This window comes from Leucoraja erinacea, chromosome 25 (assembly GCF_028641065.1).
Source record: "Leucoraja erinacea ecotype New England chromosome 25, Leri_hhj_1, whole genome shotgun sequence".
Classification (NCBI taxonomy): Eukaryota; Metazoa; Chordata; class Chondrichthyes; order Rajiformes; family Rajidae; genus Leucoraja; species Leucoraja erinaceus.
Genome location: NC_073401.1, coordinates 25,570,843 through 25,590,666, shown reverse-complemented (window position 1 = coordinate 25,590,666; position 19,824 = coordinate 25,570,843). Strand labels below are relative to the sequence as shown.

At 48.2% G+C, this 19,824-nt stretch overlaps 1 protein-coding gene across 3 annotated transcripts in view; it reads left to right on the top strand.

Moving 5' to 3' along the window:
• The window catches only part of inpp5jb (inositol polyphosphate-5-phosphatase Jb), a 57,924-nt gene extending 38,581 nt beyond the window's left edge, over positions 1 to 19,343 (top strand). For 2 of the 3 annotated variants that reach the window (XM_055655279.1, XM_055655280.1), the window contains exons 6-13: positions 1,581 to 1,756; positions 3,223 to 3,334; positions 9,840 to 9,949; positions 11,209 to 11,425; positions 11,992 to 12,129; positions 13,527 to 13,610; positions 15,582 to 15,686; positions 17,877 to 19,343. In XM_055655279.1, coding sequence (XP_055511254.1) covers positions 1,581 to 1,756; positions 3,223 to 3,334; positions 9,840 to 9,949; positions 11,209 to 11,425; positions 11,992 to 12,129; positions 13,527 to 13,610; positions 15,582 to 15,686; positions 17,877 to 18,668 — 1,734 coding nt within the window. In that variant the 3' untranslated portion in view covers positions 18,669 to 19,343. The remainder of the gene's footprint in view (positions 1 to 1,580; positions 1,757 to 3,222; positions 3,335 to 9,839; positions 9,950 to 11,208; positions 11,426 to 11,991; positions 12,130 to 13,526; positions 13,611 to 15,581; positions 15,687 to 17,876) is intronic. The other variant, XM_055655281.1, reaches the window with a different exon arrangement.
• Positions 19,344 to 19,824: the final 481 nt, after the last annotated feature.

Genomic DNA, 19,824 nt, shown 5'->3' with positions numbered 1-19,824 from the left:
CCTTCCTTCTCCCCAGCGATGCTACCTGTCCCGCCCGCTGAATTACTCCAGCAGTTTGTGTCTGTCTTCAGTCGAAACCAGCATCTGCAGTTCCTTCCTACACACAAAAAAAAATTAAAATTAGCTCCAAGATGGATCTCAGCAAGATATTCATTATGCAGTCAGCAGTGAAGTGTACAGAGGTTGGCTTTGCTTTCAGAATGTCAACAATCACTGTTACTTGGTGATAACCGATTGTTTCTCATGGTGCATTAGTTCAGTGACTACACATGGTAACCTGCTCATTCACATTGTTCTCTTCTCATGACACAAGAAGCAGCTCGTTAAGCCAGAGCTGTGAACATGAGCCCAGGCACTAATTACTGTTTGCAGGCAGTTAGACCTATTCCGTGACGCACACTTGACACACAGTACGGTTTACACTGAAGATTGACACAATGTGCCGGAGTAACTCAACGGGACAGGCAGCGTCTCTGGAGAAAGGGAGTCGGTGGTGTTTCGGGCCGAGACTCTTCTTCAGAACTGAGAGTTGGGGGAGAGGGGGAAACTGGGGTTACGAAAAACCCTTTCACTCTCACAGAGAGTGGTGAGTCTGTGGATTCTCACGGAGAATGGTGAGTGTGGATTCTCACAGAGAGTGGTGAGTCTGTGGATTCTCACAGAGAGTGGTGAGTCTGTGGATTTCCACAGAGAGTGGTGAGTCTGTGAAATTCTCTGCCTCGGAGGGCAGTGGAGGCAGGTTCCCTGGATGCTTTCAAGAGAGGGCTAGAAAGGGCTCCTAAAAATAGCGGAGTCAGGGGATATGGGGAGAAGGCAGGAACGGGGTACTGATTGGGGATGCTCAGCCATGATCACATTGAATGGCGGTGCTGGCTCGAAGGACCAAATGGATCTAATCCTGCACCTATTGTCTATTGAGCCTGCAAATCCTCCAGATCCTGTAATGGGGTGACCAGAACTGTAGACAAGACGCCAAATGTGGACTAACCAAAGTCCTCCAGAGTTCCAGAGACCGGTACAGTCTCTTCCTGTGTGTGTGAAACACGGTTCCGATTAAAATCTTCCCCACTCACATTAAACCCAAATCCTCTGGTTCTTAATTCCCCTACTCTGGGTAAAAGACTCAATGCATTTACCCAACCTAATCCATATCTTGACCATCCATCACCCTTACACATCCTCATAGATCTTCTCTGCGCTCTTTCCTGCTTAATGACGTGTAAGGGTGTCACGGGTTCTGGGGTGAAGGCAGGAGAATGGGGTTGAGATGGAAAGATAGATCAGCCATGTGTAGGAAGGAAATGCAGATGATGGTTCAAACCAAAGAGATAGAAGCAAAATGCTGGAGTAACTCAGCGGGACAGGCAGCATCTCTGGAGAGAAGGAATGGGTGACGTTTCGGGTCGAGACCCTCCTTCAGACCATCATTGGGTCATTCAGATCAGCCTCGATTGATTGGATGGCGGAGGAGACTTGATGGGCCGAATGGCCGAATTCCGCTGCTACAACGTACGGGCTTATGAACGCGCGGGACTGAAGTGCTGACGTCAGTGTCTGTGTTCTTGGACCTTGTGCCGCAGGGGAACAAGGGAGGGGTGAGCGCCAGGCTGTCTCTGTGCGGCCACATGATCTGTTTCCTCAACTGCCACCTGCCCGCTCACATGGAGAATGCTGAGCAGCGCATGGACGACTTTGAGAGCATCCTCCAGCTGCAGCAGTTCAACGGCCCCCTCGCCAGCGGCGTCCTCGACCACGAGTGAGTACCGCAACACCCCAATGCAGTACTGCTGACACCCACTCATGCAGCACTACTTACACTCGCTAATGCCTCACGGGTAATACCCACTAATGCATCACTGCCAATGATAATGCATCACTGCTGATACCCACTAATGCATCACTGCCAACAATAATGCATCACTGCTGATACCCACTAATGCATCACTGCCAACAATAATGCATCACTGCTGATACCCACTAATGCATCACTGCTAACACCCACTAACGCGTTGGTGCTATCACTCACTAATGCATCAATGCTATCATTCACTAATGCATCGCTGCCAACACTAATGCATCACTGCTAACAACCACTAATGCATCACTGCCAACACTAATGCAACACTGCTAACAACCACTAATGCATCACTGCTATCACCCACGAATGCATCAATGCTAACTCACTAATGCATTGCTGCTAACACTAATGCATTACTGCTATCATCCACGAATGCATCACTGCCAACACTAATGCATTACTGCTATCATCCACTAATGCATCACAGCTAGCACTCAGTGCTGACACTGGTGGGTTGCTCAACGGTGGCACAGTGGTAGAGTTGCTGCCTGAACTCAGTTCGATCCTGACTATGGGTTTTGTCTGTACGGAGCTGCCAGTGGAGGTAGGTGAGGCACGTACTATAACAACATTTAAAAAACATTTGGACAGGAAAGGTTTTGAGGGTCATGGGCCAAACACGGGCAGGTGGGGCTAGTTTAGATGGAGCATCTTGGTCAGCATGGGAAAGATGGGCCTAATGGCCTGTTTCCATGCCGCATGATTCTTTGACTCTAAACTAAACTAAATGATACAGGACGCGTGGTAGCAGATTGAGACGTGCCGAGATGATGACCTGGGAATTGGTGCAGGTGGAAGTCACAGAGACAGGTTAGGAAAGATCTGATGGAATTTAAAAGCAGCAAAGAGGCGAGGAAAGTGCGGCACGGTGGCGCAGCGGTAGAGTTGCTGTCTTACACGACCCAGGTTCGATCCTGACAACGGGTGCTGTCTGTATGAAGTTTGTTCTTTCTCCCTGTGTGACCACGTGGGTTTTCTCCTGGTGCACCGGATTCCTCCCGCACTCCTAAGACGTGCAGGTTTGCAGGTTAAATGACTTCGATAAAATTGTAAATTGTCGCCAGTGTGTAGAATACGCATTACGGGGAGAATGGGATTAGGAGCGAGAGATAGGCCAGCCTTGATTGAATGGCGGAGTAGACTTGATGGGCCGAATGGCCTAATTCTGCTCTTATCACTTACGATTTTGTGATAGTGTTAGTGTACGGGGGATCGCTGGTCGGCGCGGACTTGGTGGGCTGGTGCCTGTTTCAGCGCTGTATCTCTAAAACAAGAGTGGGGGGGGGGGGGGAGGAGTGAAGGAGGGAGGAGTGAAGGAGCCACTCTGCGTAATCAGCTGTTGCTCCGTTGTGTTTTCTGTACAGCGTTGTCTTTTGGTTTGGCGACCTGAACTTTCGTATCGAGCAGTACGACATTCGCTTCGTGAAAAATGCCATTGACAAGAACAAGTTGGATGTGCTATGGGAGAAAGATCAGGTACGATCAATAACACAAGCATTTTCATATTCTGTCATCACAGGGAAGGAAGTCATTCGGCCCATGATCCCAATGAATGGCGGTGCTGGCTCGAAGGGCTGAATGGCCTCCTATTTTCTATAAGGTCATAGGGAATAGTAGAATTAGGCCATTCGGCCCATCACGTCTACTCTGCCATTCAATCAAGGCTGATCTATCTCTCTCTCCTAACCCTATTCTCCTGCCTTCTCCCCATAACCCCTGACACCCGTACTAATCAACAATCTATCTATCTCTGCCTTAAAAAAATATCCACTGACTTGGCCTCCACAGCCTTCTGTGGCAAAGAATTCCACAGATTCACCACCCTCTGACCATGGAGATTTCTCCTCATCTCCTTCCTAAAAGAACGTCCTTTAATTCTGAGGCTGTGACCTCTAATCGTAGGCTCTGCCACTGGTGGAAACATCCTCTCCACGTCCACTCTATCCAAGCCTTTCACTATTCTGTACGTTTCAATAAGGTCCCCCTTTCATTCTCCTAAACTCCAGCGAGTACAGGCCCAGTGCCGACAAACGCTCATCATAGTCTGACCTACTCATTGCTGGGATCGTTCTTGTAAACCTCCTCTGGACCCTCTCCAGAGCCAGCGCATCCTTCCTCAGATATGGGGCCCAAAATTGCTCACGATATTCCAAATGCGGCCTGACCAGCGCCTTATAGAGCCTCAATTAATGATCTGGATGAGGTAATTGAAGGCAATATCTCCAAGTTTGCGGATGACACTAAGCTGGGGGGCAGTGTTAGCTGTGAGGAGGATGCTAGGAGACTGCAAGGTGACTTGGATAGGCTGGGTGAGTGGGCAAATGTTTGGCAGATGCAGTATAATGTGGATAAATGTGAGGTTATCCATTTTGGTGGCAAAAACGGGAAAGCAGACTATTATCTAAATGGTGGCCAGATTGGGAAAGGGGGAGATGCAGCGAGACCTGGGTGTCATGGTACACCAGTCATTGAAGGTAGGCATGCAGGTGCAGCAGGCAGTAAAGAAAGCGAATGGTATGTTAGCTTTCATTGCAAAAGGATTTGAGTATAGGAGCAGGGAGGTTCTACTGCAGTTGTACAGGGTCTTGGTGAGACCACACCTGGAGTATTGCGTACAGTTTTGGTCACCAAATCTGAGGAAGGACATTATTGCCATAGAGGGAGTGCAGAGACGGTTCACCAGACTGATTCCTGGGATGTCAGGACTGTCTTATGAAGAAAGACTGGATAGACTTGGTTTATACTCTCTAGAATTTAGGAGATTGAGAGGGGATCTTATAGAAACTTACAACATTCTTAAGGGGTTGGACAGGCTAGATGCAGGAAGATTGTTCCCGATGTTGGGGAAGTCCAGGACAAGGGGTCACAGCTTAAGGATAAGGGGGAAATCCTTTAAAACCGAGATGAGAAGAACTTTTTTCACACAGAGAGTGGTGAATCTCTGGAGCTCTCTGCCACAGAGGGTAGTTGAGGCCAGTTCATTGGCTATATTTAAGAGGGAGTTAGATGTGGCCCTTGTGACTAAGGGGATCAGGGGGTATGGAGAGAAGGCAGGTTCGGGATACTGAATTGGATGATCAGCCATGATCATATTGAATGGCGGTGCAGGCTCGAAGGGCCGAATGGCCTACTCCTGCACCTAATTTCTATGTTGCTATGTTTCTATGTTTCAACCATAGAGCTGGACTGTGGTTCCTTCCTCAACTTTGGTGCCACTGTGTTGTGTCGTGGACTTCTGTGTTTGTGCTTTTTCTAAATTTATTTTAATATGTTTTATTTATTTATTATTTATTTTTATGTTACCTGACTGTGAGGAAAATTCATTTCGTCGTCTCTAATATGAGATAATGACAATAAATTGAATACATTACAATACCATTACATCCCTGTATTTTGGATACAAGCCCTCTTGGAATAAATGCCAGCAGATTGAGTTTGCTGTTGTTATTCGGTTCATTCGGTGACTAGTGGGGTTTGCGCAGCGAGTTGGCGGCAAACCCGTTGCCATCTGCCCTCTCCGTGCCCTTGGCCTAGCTTTTACCGGCGTCAACTCCATCGCAAGCCTTCAGCTGCTCCTTTTGTCATTGCCCGAGGAAACAAGGCCAGAATCGGCAGGTATGTTGCCGTGGCAACGGGTCCATTTTTAGGAAATGCAAAAAGACGTTCAGGTGGCTTGAGGCGAAACAGAAACTGCTCCATCTTCCTGTCGAACTGGAATAAGTGGACCTCGGGGGGGTTTGGATAAGGAGGGTTTAAGAAGGAACTGCAGATGCTGGAAAATCGAAGGTAGACAAAAATGCTGGAGAAACTCAGCGGGTGCAGCAGCATCTATGGAGCGAAGGAAATATTTCCTTCGCTCCATAGATGCTGCTGCACCCGCTGAGTTTCTCCAGCATTTTTGGTGTACCTTGGATAAAGAGGGAATCAGTGCAAGAAGCTTTGCAGCCCTGAAGTGAGATGGAACGGCGCTTCAGGCCAAGAGTGTTCTAAGTGAGGAAGATGGCCAAAAATGAAGAGCTGGCCATAGACTGCCGCAAGCAGGGCTGGAAGGCAAGGTGTACGCCCATCGAGGTTGGCTGCGGAGGTTTTGCAGGGCAATCGCTCTGCAAAGCCTTGAGTGCACTGGGCATCAACGGAGTGGCGAGGAGAAGGGCCATCAAGAACACCACAGAGGCAGCGGAGAAGGCCTCGAGATGGCTCTGGATCAGGAGAGGAGGTCCATGGGGCGGAGCGAATGCCACCTGAACACAAGTCGTGGTCTGATCAACCACGGCTGGGTCGCCAGGGTGAGGATGTCTGATGTTGAAAGACCCGAAACACCCAATGACCCCAGGGTACATCACTGATGATGTGTCCAGGAGCATCTATCGATGTATTTGTATCAAATAAGTGTGGTACAGATCTACCATTACAAATGTCTTTATTTGTTGGTTTTCTCCCCATCTTTAACATGTTACTGCCCCTCACATACGTGTCCCCAGGCTGTTTGGTGCCTTCAAATGCAGATGGGACAGCCCTCTGTTCAATTGTTGATAGAAACATAGAAATTAGGTGCAGGAGTAGACCATTCGGCCCTTCGAGCCTGCACCGCCAATCAATATGATCGTGGCTGATCATCCAACATCCCGTACCTGCCTTTTCTCCATACCCCCTGATCCCCCTAGCCACAAGGGCCACATCTAACTCCCTCTTAAATATAGCCAATGAACTGGCCTCAACTACCCTCTGTGGCAGAGAAGTTCCAGAGATTCACCACTCTCTGTGTGAAATTTTTTTTTCTCATCTCGGTCCTAAAGGATTTCCCCTCTATCCTTAAGCTGTGACCCCTTGTCCTGGACTTCCCCAACATCGGGAACAATCTTCCTGCATCTAGCCTGTCCAACCCCTTAAGAATTTTGTAAATCTCTATAAGATCCCCATCTCAATCTCCTAAATTCTAGCGAGTACAAGCCGGGTCTATCCAGTAGACACACTGTCAAGGACAGCCGAGTCTGTCCTTGAAAGACTTGCACAGGGGAAGCTCCAAGTATTTTAACCCCATGTTAGGCTGCATTGTTCAGAACTCGACTAGACTCTAGACACACAGCGCAGAAACAGACCCTTCAGCCCATCGAATCCACACCGACCAGCGATCCCCATACACTAACACTATCCTACACACTAGCAACAATTTACAAGTTTACCGAAGCCAATTAACCTACAATCCCGAAGATAGATACAAAATGCTGGAGTAACTCAGGGGGTCAGGCACTTACTCCAGCATTTTGTGTCTATCTTTGGTGTAAAGCAGCATCTGCAGTTCCTTACGCCGTCTATGTACCCTTCCATATCTCCAGTTTCCCTCTCCCCTGACTCTCCGCCTGAAGAAGGGTCTTCATTCTTATTCTCCAGCGATGCTGCCTGTCCCGCTGAGTTACTCCAGCTTTTTGCGTCTATCTGCAGTTCCTTCCGACACAACCTACAAACCTGTACGTCTTTGTAATGTGGGAGGAAACCTGAGCACTCCGAGAAAACCCACGCAGGTCACGGGGAGAATGAGCAGACTCTGCACAGACAGGAGCCGTGGTCAGGATCGAGCCCGGGTCTCTGGCGCTGTAAGGCAGCAACTCTACCACTGCACCGTTGTGCCACCCCAGAATTTTCATGGTTCTGGTGATTCTTTCCTCTTGTCCCCTTCCCATCTCAAACGCAAAAACATAAAAAAATAGATGTAGGAGTAGGCCATTCGGCCCTTTGTGCCTGTTCTGTCATTCTATGCAATCCCGGCTGATCCTTTGGAATTCTCTGCCACAGAAGGTCATTGAGGCCAGTTCATTGGCTGGATTTAAGATGCAGTTACCCAGATGTGGTCCTTGTGGCTAAAGGGGATCAGGGGGTATGGAGAGAAGGCAGGTATGGGATATTGATTTGGATGATCAGCCATGATCATATTGAATGGCGGTGCAGGCTCGAAGGGCCGAATGGCCTACTCCTGCACCTAATTTCTATGTTTCTATGTTTCTATCCGTGGGCTCCGGATTCCTCCCACATCCCAAAGACGTGCGGGTGTGTAGGTTAAATGGCCTCTGTACAATTGCCCCTCTAGTCTGTAGGGGGTGAATAGAATTTCAAGTCAAGTCAAGTCAAGTCAAGTTTATTTGTCACATACACATACGAGATGTGCAGTGAAATGAAAGTGGCAATGCTCGCGGAACAACAAAACATCCAAACAAATTATAAACACAATCATAACACACATATTATTCACATATTATTTTACATAATAAAACACAATCTAACACACATATTATTTTACATAATATGTAAAATAATGTATAGAATGAGAAAGTGGGGCTAACATGGAACTAGTGTGAATGGGTGATGGATGGTCGGCGTGGACTCAGTGGACAGAAGGGCCCGTTTCCTTGTGGTATCTCTAAGCTAAACATTCCCATTCTCTACCCATTTCCCTTGGTGTCCCAGAGGTCTGCTCCTGTACCGAGGAGATACTGCCCTCTGGTGGTGGGGTGAATGCTTGCTGGTCAACATAAATTACATTAAAGGCCTTTGCACCAGATGCTTGGATCTTGAACAAAAACCCAAAGTGTTGGAGGAACTCAGCGGGTCAGGCAGCATCTGTGGAGGGATTGGACTTGAGAGAGTGGTACACATGTTCTGAGCATATTTGTTCCTCTAACTTTAAGTAACATCCCCTCTCTCTCAGTCCCCACATCTTAGTTCTCCAACCAGTTCTGCTGTCCTCCTGGTTAAATATTAGTGATTGTATGCCACATTGTCACCTTCCCCTCAGCTAACAATGAACCATTGCACATTTCCTGATCAACATCTGCTTTGATCTGTCGTTTTCACACCTTACACTTCCATATCTCTAGACTCCTCCCCTGGCTCTCAGTCTGAAGAAGGGTCTCGACCTGGAACGTCACCCATTCTTTCTCTCCAGAGATGCTGCCTGTCCCGCTAAGTTACTCCAACTCTTTGTGTCTATCTTAACTAAACATAACCCTCTTTTGGTTGCTGCCTGACCCGCTGAGTTACTCCGGCATTTTGTCTCTATCTTCGGTGTAAACCAGCATCTGCAGTTCCTTCCTATTTAAAATGTTACCTTTGCTTTCCTTGGTCTCCTGACACAAGTTAATCTCTCCTCTGACTGTTGCCCTATCTCCAACAACACAGCCCAACAACACAGCCAGTGATGAGAAACATAGAAACTAGGTGCAGGAGGAGGCCATTCGGCCCTTCGAGCCAGCACCGCCATTCATTGCGATCATGGCTGATTGTCCCCAATCAATAACCCGTGCCTGCCTTCTCCCCCATATCCCTTCACTCCACTAGCCCCTAGAGCTCTATCTAACTCTCTCTTAAATCCACCCAGTGACTTGGCCTCCACTGCCCTCTGTGGCAGGGAATTCCACAAATTCACACCTCTCTGGATGAAAACATTTTTTCTCACCTCAGTCTTAAATGTAATTGTAAGACTGTGGCCCCTGGTTCTGGACTCGCCCAACATTGGGAACATTTTTCCTGCATCTAGCTTGTCCAGTCCTTTTATAATTTTATATGTTTCTATAAGATCCCCCTCATCCTTCTAAACTCCAGTGAATACAAGCCTAGTCTTTTCAATCTTTCTTCATATGACAGTCCCGCCATCCCAGGGATTAATCTCGTGAACCTACTCTGCACTGCCTCAATCACAAGGATGTCCTTCCTCAAATTAGGAGACCAAAACTGTACGCAGTACTCCAGATGTGGTCTCACCAGAGCCCTATACAACTGCAGAAGAACCTCTCTACTCCTATACTGAAATCCTCTCGTTATGCCTTGATTATTTGCTCGAGTATTGGGATCCTCGGTCTTCCAACACGGAGGTGTGAGGGGGATGGTTGTCACTGAAACAAGGTCAACATCCACCAATGAATGCCAAAATAATCAGCTTGCCCTGGTCGGTGACCACCTTATTAACAATGTGATTTCTCTTTGTTAGTTGAACATCGCCAAGGTGATTGAGCCTGCACTGAATGGATTTCAGGAAGGTCCCCTCAGCTTCAGGCCAACGTACAAGTACGACGTGGGCACAAACACATTTGACACCAGGTAGGACAACTCATCCTTCTCTGCTTGTGACATACGGGAACGCTTCTTCTCCGCGTTGGTCCAGTTAGGAAAGACATTTGCGTGCAGAAGTGTATTAACGCTATTAATTGTCCACATTCAACCAGCTACCTCAACCACACTGAAACCAAGAGGGGCAGCACAGTGGCGCAGCGGTAGAGTTGCTGCCTTACAATGGCAGAGACCCGGGTTCGATCCTGTCTGTGGGTGCTGTCTATATGGAGTTTGTACGTTCTCCCTGTGACCGCGTGGGTTTTCTCCGGATGCTCCGGTGTCTTCCCACATTCCAGGTTTGTAGGTTAATTGGCTTCTGCAAATTATCTCTGGTGTGTAGGATAGAACTTGTGCATGGGTGATCAGCAAGGGCTCGATGGGCTGAAGGGCCTGTTTCCCTTTAGTATCTCGAAAACTAGAAGTGAAATTAACTCCATTTTGTTACAAACTAAAGGGGCCTGTCCCACTTGGGCGACCTAATCCGCGAGTTCTGGCGAGTTTGCCCTCGACTCGCACTCGCAGCATGGTCGACACGAGGTCGTAGGTGGTCTTTGTAACTCTCCTTCATGCTCGAGAGCGGTCTCCGCGTACTCCAGGCCTCAGCTAGGTCGCGGCGTTTTTTTCAACACGTTAAAAATTGCCCGCGAGTAAAAAAAGGTCGCCATGGAAAAAATCGATACTTTTTTTACACGTAGGTTTAGTCGTAGTAGGTCGGCATGTTAGTCGTAGGTATTCGAGGGTAGTCGAAGACAGTCTTCATCATAGTCGAAGGGAGGTCGAAAGAGAACGAAGGAGGTCGTCTTCACTCACCACTATTCGATGTCCAATTTTCCCGAAGTTAGTCGTAGCTAGTCGAAGCTGGTCTTCAACATAGTCGAAGCTGGTCTTCAACATGACATTTTTGCAAACTCTTCTAAACTCGCCAATTAGGTTGCCCAAGTGGGACAGCCCCTTAACTCTAGCATCATCCCTTGTTCCACCTTCCAATTTCACTTCCCTCCTTAACTTGCTCCCTTTTGTCTCCTTTTCATCTCTGGACCTCGTCCACCCATCCACCAACGCCTGTAACCTTGGTGCTGCCGGGGTTGGTGGATGAGGAAGATACGACGGTAGTATTTGCGAGACTTCTGGATAGGCATACGGGTGTGCAGTGAATGGATTATGTGCGGGCAGATAAGAAATGTTCAGCAACTCTAAGGCTATTGCATGCTCTAATTTCACTGTTGCAATTTTCCAATGGCTCCCAGTTCTAAGAAACGCAAACCTGCCTGGACAGATCGGATTCTCTGGAGGGTGAAGATGTCCGACTGCTACGACCTATTGCAGAACTCCACGTTGTTGTCAAGGGGCAAGTCGCCAGTCGGCAACAGCAACCACATTGAGGTGTTGCAGCACGCCTACCACAGTCACATGGAGTACCTCATCAGCGACCACAAACCTGTCTCTGCCATCTTCTGCTTGAAGGTGGGTGATTGTTGCTCAAGTTAGCAAGTGGGAAAGCAGCGGAGGAATTGTGTGGGAGCGCAGGGCAGGAATATGGCAGCAACTTCGGGGGGGAGCATGGTGGTGCAGCGGTAGAGTTGCTGCCTTACAGAGCTTGCAGCACCGGAGACCCGGGTTCGATCCTGACTACGGGTGCTGTCTGTACGGAGTTTGTACGTTCTCCCCGTGACCGCATGGGTTTTCTCCGAGATCTTCGGTTTCCTCCCACACTCCAAAGACGGACAGGTTTATAGGTTAATTGGCTTGGTGTATGTCTAAAATTGTTTTAGACATACAGGTCCGCTCCAACTCCGAGTTCTTTTAAATCGGGGCTGAAGACTTTTCTGTTTGACACTGCTTCTAATTAAATTAAATAATTATTAATTTCTTACACTGCACTGTAACTTTTATTCTTGTATTTTATACTTGTCAGAGCAGACTCAATGGGACGAATGGTCTAATTCTCGTGTGGTCTTATGTCTGCTGTTGGTCTGAACTCTTTGTACTTTGAGCTCTGGGATCTTCGTATATATTTTTTTTCCCTGCAGTTTTCCCAGAAGCTACAGACTCCGTTGATTCAGCTGCAGGTGGAGGACGAGTGGAACAAGCCGTCGGATGCTGTGGTCCGCTACAGAATGGCAAACTCATTTGCCAAGAGTTCGTGGGACTGGCTCGGCTTGTACAGGGTAAGCCCTTCACAGCACAACTCTGGGTCGGTCGGTAGCCCAGCCACGGTCTGCTGTCCCCTATCGCTGGATGAGGTTCAAATCAATATCCTCAGGGTTTAAGAGGTGTGTGAGGAGCAGGACTGAACAAAGAGTATAGGACATATCTGTCTCACGTGTGTCGAATCCAAGGTCGTGCATAGGAGCAGGGAATTCACCACTGTCTCAGTTGCCTGAATTCCTTTTCCAGAAGTGGAAACAAGGAACTGCAGACGCTGGTTCGTACATAAGGACACAGGTGCGGCACGGTGGCGCAGCAGCAGAGTCGCCAGAGACACGGATTCGATTCCGACTACGGGTGCGGCCTGCACAGAGTTTGTACGTTCTCCCCGTGACCCCGTGGGTTTTCTCCGGGTGCTCTGGATTCCTACCACACTCAAAAGACGTACAGTTTTGTTGATTAATTGGCTTCTGTAAACTGTAAATTGTCCCTAGTGTGTAGGATAGTGTTGATGTACGGTGTGATCACGGGTCGAATCGGACCTGGTGGGCCGAAGGGCCTGTTTCCACTCTGTATATCTGAAGTCTAACATCAGAGGCCACAAAGTGCTGGGGAGTAAAACAGCAGGTCAGGCAGCATCTCTGGAGAACACGGACAGATGACATAGAAACATAGAAATTAGGTGCAGGAGTAGGCCATTCGGCCCTTCGAGCCTGCACCGCCATTTAATATGATCATGGCTGATCATCCAACTCAGTATCCCGTACCTGCCTTCTCTCCATACCCTCTGATCCCCTTGGCCACAAGGGCCACATCTAACTCCCTCTTAAATATAGCCAAAGAACTGGCCTCAACTACCCTCTGTGGCAGAGAGTTCCAGAGATTCACCACTCTCTGTGTGAAAAAAGTTCTCCTCATCTCGGTTTTAAAGGATTTCCCCCTTATCCTTAAGCTGTGACCCCTTGTCCTGAACTTCCCCAACATCGGGAACAATCTTCCTGCATCTAGCCTGTCCAACCCCTTAAGAATTTTGTAAGTTTCTATAAGATCCCCTCTCAATCTCCTAAATTCTAGAGAGTATAAACGTAAACGTGACGTATCGAGTCGGGACCCTTCTTCAGTCTTCAGGGTTATTACCCCATACAAACGTCAGTCTGAAGAAGGATCCTGACCCGAAACCTCATCTATTCCTTTTCTCCAGAGATGCTGCTTGACCCAGCTGAGTTACTCCAGCATTTTGTGTCTATGCTCAGTTTAAACCAACATCTGCAGTTCCTTCCTACACGAGGATCAGGCTGTTGGCTCAAGGTACAGATTCAGTGTGGCACTTGGCTCGGTCACAAGTAGAGATATCAGAACCACTACTAGCTTTAAACAACAGTCCGCTTTTGCTTTTCTTTCCTAACCACGTTCACAGGTCGGCTTTAAACATCACAAGGACTACATAACGTACGTCTGGGCAAAGCACGAGGATGCTGATGCAGACAAGCAATGTTATCAGGTAACTATTGCCAAGCAAGGTTGTAAACAATTATTGTTGCCCTGGGAAGCGGAGTGGTGGGGGTGCATTTGGAACATTGTTCCAACCTCCATCCAAGTGGGGGTTCAAACCCAAGTGGGGTTGCCCAAGCAAGATAAATGTGGAGATGTGAGCAACTTGCAAGGCTGTGGTTATGATGAATGAATGAATGAATGTATGAATATTTTTTTTCCTCATGTTACAAGTCACAATTAAATTCCTTGCTTGCAAACCCAAGGTATGCAAAGACTCGCCACCTAAAGGGCACTGACCAAGTTACAACGTATCTCCTTTGTTCTCCCCCTCCCCCCATGCCCTCCTTTGTTCTCCCCCCCCTCTCCTCCTGGTCCCCCCCCCCCATGCCAAGTCCTCCTTTTGTTCTTTCCCCCCCCCCCCCCCCCCCCCACCCCCACCCCCACCACCTGGCAGTCCCTCCCACTCCACGGCTGAGCCAAAACAAAAGCACATTGAATGAAGGAAAATGGGGTAGAGGGAACTAGGATCAGTCATGGGTGCATGTGATCTTGGCTGCACTAGGTGCGGATGTGTTTCGTACTGGTTGTTTTTTTACTGGACGTGTTATTTCCAAGTCTTTAACTCTGTGTCTCCATTATGGATAAAAGCCTCCTCTCTCTCTGCTGACTATAAGGATCTAAACCAAACGACATTTGCTGAATCTCACACCAGTTTGAATGGGTGAGAGCTTATTGCACAAAATTGTCATCGCTTGGTATTAAATTGGCTACCTCAATTGATACATTAAGACTGGTCTTCTTAATTTGTTGGGATTAGGTAGAATTACCATCTAAACTAGACGATAGCTTAGCAGGCATCAAAATATATTTTAGCTAACTTCATCTTTACAACCAAGCATCAATTTATTGGAATGTATAACTTATCGGTATATATCCTGCGGGTAACTGCATCAGTAATCATACGGTCAATTCTCACTGGAAATCCATTGCACAAACCAACCTCCCTTCCATTGACACTTCACGCTGCCTCCTCAAGGCAACCATCATTGCCTAGGGCAAGTCGCACCCCGGCCACTCCCTCTTCTCCCCTCTTCCCTCTCTCCATCAGGCAAGAGGTGCAGAAGTGTGAAAACGCTCACCTCCAGATTCAGGGACAGTTTCTTCCCAGCTGTTATCAGGTAACTGAACCATCCTACCACCAATTAGAGAGCAGTCCCGAACTACTATTTGCTATTGGAGCACCGCGGACTATCTTTGATCGGACTTTACAGGACTTTATCTTACACCAAGCATTATTCACGATATTCCCTTTATCATGTATCTGTACACTGTGAATGGCTTAATTGTAATCGCGGACTGTTTAGTTTAGAGACACAGCACGGAAACAGGCCCTTCGGCCCACCGAGTTGGTGCCAACCAGTGACCCCCACATATTAACACTATCCTACACAGGCTGGGGGCAATTTTTACATTTTTACAAATTTTACATTTGCCAAGCCAATTTACCTACAAACCTGTACGTCTATGGAGCGTGGGAGGAAACCGGAGCATACGGCCTTTTGACTCTTCAGAGACGTCGATCCCGACTACGGGTGCTCTCTGTACGGAGTATGCACGTTCTCCCCATGACTGCGTGGGATCTTCGGTTTCCTCCCACACTCCAAAGGGAGTCCATGTTTGTAGGTTAATTGGCTTGGCATAAATGTAAAATTTGCCCCCAGTGTGTGTAGGATAGTGTTAATGTGCGGGGATCGTTGGTCGGTGCGGACTCAGTGGGCCGAAGGGCCTGTTTCCCCGCTGTATCTCTAAACTAAACCAAACGCTTGCAATCCCAATCCTTGCCCGTATACACTACGACGGATAAGACACAGGAAAGGGTCAGAGACACTTCTTCAGGGAGGAGCAACGGACCAGCAAACTGAAGACTGTCGAATTCCATGCCATTATCTGTTGTGGAATTTCTTCCGTTTCTCTGCAGGTCATGTTCAGTGAGGATTCCATGCCCAAAGGCACCGGCGAGTATATCCTGTGTTACTACAGCAACAATTCCAACACCATTGTGGGAGTTACCGAGCCATTCCAGGTCAGATCAATTAGTCCAAGAACTGCCCCTGACTTGCACCACTTGTCCATCATGCTGCATGTGCTTGCCTTACGATTTGCAAGAACCTATTTCACAAATCAGCCTCACGATGCATGCAGACAAATGCACTGGTTTGCGCGTCCACTGGATGCTGTTGTGATTGGCGTCGATCAACCTGCGACTACCTAGGCAGCTTGGCGTCGAAGCACTTGCTTTGCTGTAGTGAAACAGGAACGGTGATCCTCCACCTACCTCCCCTCCCTCTGCTGTGTGAAAGCTTCCTTCATTCTCCCAATCAGTGGTGGAATGTGGCAAATAACTTAAAGCACTGGAAATGCAGAAATCCTGAGCAAATGCAAAGATAAACCTACTTGTGAAATTGAATTTTCTCCCTCCCGCTGACATTTCCGGCTCTTCCTTCCTTCCTCTGTGGGCATCAGGAATCCCCGATATCAGCAATCAATAGATCATTCCAGCATCTGCAGTTCCTTCTTGATCATTCCTAATACTTTAGTTTAGAGATACAGAGTGGAACCAGGCCCTTCGTCCCATCGAGTCCACACCGACCAGTGATCACCCCCCCCACACACACACACACACACACACACACACACACTAACATCATTCTGCACACAAGGGGCAATTTACGGAGGATCAATTAACCTGTAAACCTGCGCATCTTAGGAGGAAACCCACGCAGTCAAAAGGAAAACCCTCTTTAGATGGAGGACAGTTAATCTGTGGAACTCATTGCCACAGAGGAGGCCAAGTCAGTGGATGTTTTTAAGGCAGAGATAGACAAACTCTGGATTTTAATGGGTGTCAAGGATTACGGGGAGTAGGCAGGAAAATGGGATTAGGAGGCAATAGATCAGCCGCGATTGAATGGGGGAGTAGACTCGATGGGCTGAATGGCCTAATTCTACTCCTGTAACTTGTGAACGTGCCAACACCACACAGACAGCTCCCGTGTTCAGGATCGAACCCGGGCCACTGGAGTTGGGAGGCAGCTGTGCCACTGAGCCGTGGTTATTGTGCAAGCTTTGCCAGTAACAGTGGAGGCACCCACAATTGCTCAGCAGGTTTGCCCAGTGGGGAACTGAGCCAGGCAGGGAATGTAACCTTTAGTCTACTAGTAATAACAGCAAGTTCATTGGGTATGTCATCGTAGAAGAAGGCCTTCATTCATCTTTTGCCCATTCATAAGCCTCACAGTCAAAAACCCAGGTTCGATCCTGACCTCGGGTGCTGTCTGTGTGGAGTTTGCACGTTCTCCCAGTGACTGCGCGGATTGCCTCCGGGTGCTCAGGTTTCCTCCCGCATCCCAATGATGTGCGGGTTTGTAGGTTAATTGGCCCTTGGTAAAGTGCCCTTGGTGTGACGGGAGTGGATGCGAATGTTGGATAACATAGAACTAGTGTGAAGGGGTGATCGATGGTTGGCATGGTCTTGGTGGGCCGAAGGGCCTGTTTCCATGCCATGTCTCCAAATCTAAAACTAAGCCCCATGTCCCTTGTTTCCCTTAATAATTATGTCATGAATATACTTATCCTGCACAACTCTACAAGATTCACAACTCTGTGGGTGAAGACGCTTCTTCCTATCTGTCACTTATTTTCATGTTCATAAGTGATGGGGGTAGAATTAGGCCAGTCGGCCCATCAAGTCTACTGCCCCACTCAATCATGGCTGATCTATCTCTCCCTCCTTTTGAAACTGGAACCCCTGGTTCAACACATCCCAGGCAGAGGAAAGTTCATCCCAGCATCTAGAATAGCAAATCCCTGTAAGAGTCATGGCTTGGGCTGAGAGTGTTGTAGGAATTGAGCTTACAAGACACTGAAAAGTTAGACTACATAGGATAAGTTTATGCTCTTTAGACCTCAATTATAAATTTTAGTATTCATAAAATAAGGGGCATGAAAATAGAAGTCCTGTACTTTCTCCTAAAATATTTGGGTTGGAGAACGCTCTGCAGACCAGTGATGGGGGGGGGGAGTATGGGACACCTTGATTTTGCCATGAATTATATCTCAAATGGTGGCAGCAGAGAGTCAGACGAGCTACCAGACCTTGCTCAAAATAACAAGAGGACTTGAGGGGAAATGGTGACGCAGATATGGCCTGATGGCAAATTCAATGTGGATTTCTCTTTTTGCTCTCTCTCTCTCTCTCTCTCTCTCTCTACAGATCATTCTCCCCTCATCCAGCTCAGACTCCAGCAAGTCGGACAGCGATTCCAGCTCCGACGCGGAGGAGATGAGCACCCTGAAGCTGATCCGGCCTAAATCCAGGAGCCCGAGCCCGGGCAAAATGAAGAAGAGGAGGAGCAGGAGTCGGAGTAAGAGTCCGGTCATCCCCATCGCCAAGTCGCTGCAAGGCCTCAACCTCCGGGTGGGCTCCAAGCACAAGAGCAAAAGCCGCAGCCCATCACCAAGGGGGGGCCCGTCGCCGAAAGCCAGGCCCCTCAAAGAGCCGGGAGCCAGAGCCACGGTGGGAGATAGCCTGAGCCCCGATGGTGACCTGCATGAAGTATCCTCACCTTCAGCCTCAGCTGGTCCAAGGCATTCGGCAGCTCAGGGGAAAGGCCAGGGCTCAGTTGCCAACGCTGCCTCTGCCACTTGCACGGTGAGGCCTGGTAGCCAGGCTTTACAGCCACACGACGGCAGTGGTGTCCAGCATCCCCGCCTGTCTCCAAAACTCTCCCGCTCACCTCTCCGGGACGGGCCTGCCTTGCCGAAGCTGGACGAAGCAGGTCCGTTCCCCAGTAGCAAGAACCATCCCTCCAGGTCTCCGAGTCCCAAGGTCTGGGTGACCAGCGCTCAAGCCGGGACTGCGGCCGGAGAAGGCCAGAACACAGCAACGACCACAGAGAGAACCATGGGCACGAAGACCACCAGAGGTGACGGTGAAAGCACCACAAGCCTGGAGCTGGAGCTGAAACCTGTCCCACACCCATCACCAAAAACAACACGGAAGTGAGAAAAAACGCCTCGTTCCACTGTGAATGCTCATCTAAGCACAGACTATAATTGTTACTCATAGCTGAAAAGAATGTGTAGAACAATCAACCTTGTTTTTAATGTGGAGTTGAACTCCGATCTGAGCCTTTGGTAATATTGTGTGGATGCAATCATTTAGTTACCAAATCCATCATGGGAAATAGCATCGTGAGGTGTAATAGGAACTGCAAACCAGCTCCCTATTCTCATTTCCTTCTCACCCGTTTGCCAATTCCTGCTGAATGTGTATTTTCCCGGGATCGCTGCAATCGAGGAGACGGGAACTTTTCCCTCTGGGTCTGGAACCCCTGGTAGTATGGAGACACAAGGAACTGCAGATGCTGGAATCTTGCACAGAACACAAAGTGCTGGAGTAACTCAGCGGGTCAGGCAGCAGCAGCAGCATCTCTGGAAGACACGGACAGGCCATGTTTCAAGTCGTCACAACTCTTCAGACTGAAGGAGGATTCCGACCCGAAACGTCACCCATCCGTATCCTCCAGTTTAGTTTATTGTCACGTGTACCAAGGTACAGTGAAAAGCTTTTGTTGTGTGTTAACCAGTCAGCGGAAAGACTATACACGATTTCAATCAAGCCATCCACAGTGTACTGATACATGATACAGGGAATCAAAGAGCCGTAGCAATATTAAACATTCTTAAAGGTCATTTCCTCATGGATGGTTAAAATATTGGTAAATTTTGAGGAACAACCTTTGGTCACCAATCCTAATAATTCCTTGTGTGACATGGTATCACATCTTAACCACATAATAACCATATAACAATTACAGCACGGAAACAGGCCATCTCGGCCCTACAAGTCCGTGCCGAACACTTATTTTCCCCTAGTCCCATCTACCTGCACTCAGACCATAACCCTCCATTCCTTTCCCATCCATATACCTATCCAATTTATTTTTAAATGATAAAATCGAACCTGCCTCCACTGGAAGCTCATTCCACACAGCTACCACTCTCTGAGTAAAGAGGTTCCCCCTCATGTTACCCCTAAACTTCTGTCCCTTAATTCTGAAATCATGTCCTCTTGTTTGAATCTTCCCTACTCTCAATGGGAAAAGCTTATCCACGTCAACTCTGTCTATCCCTCTCATCATTTTAAAGACCTCTATCAA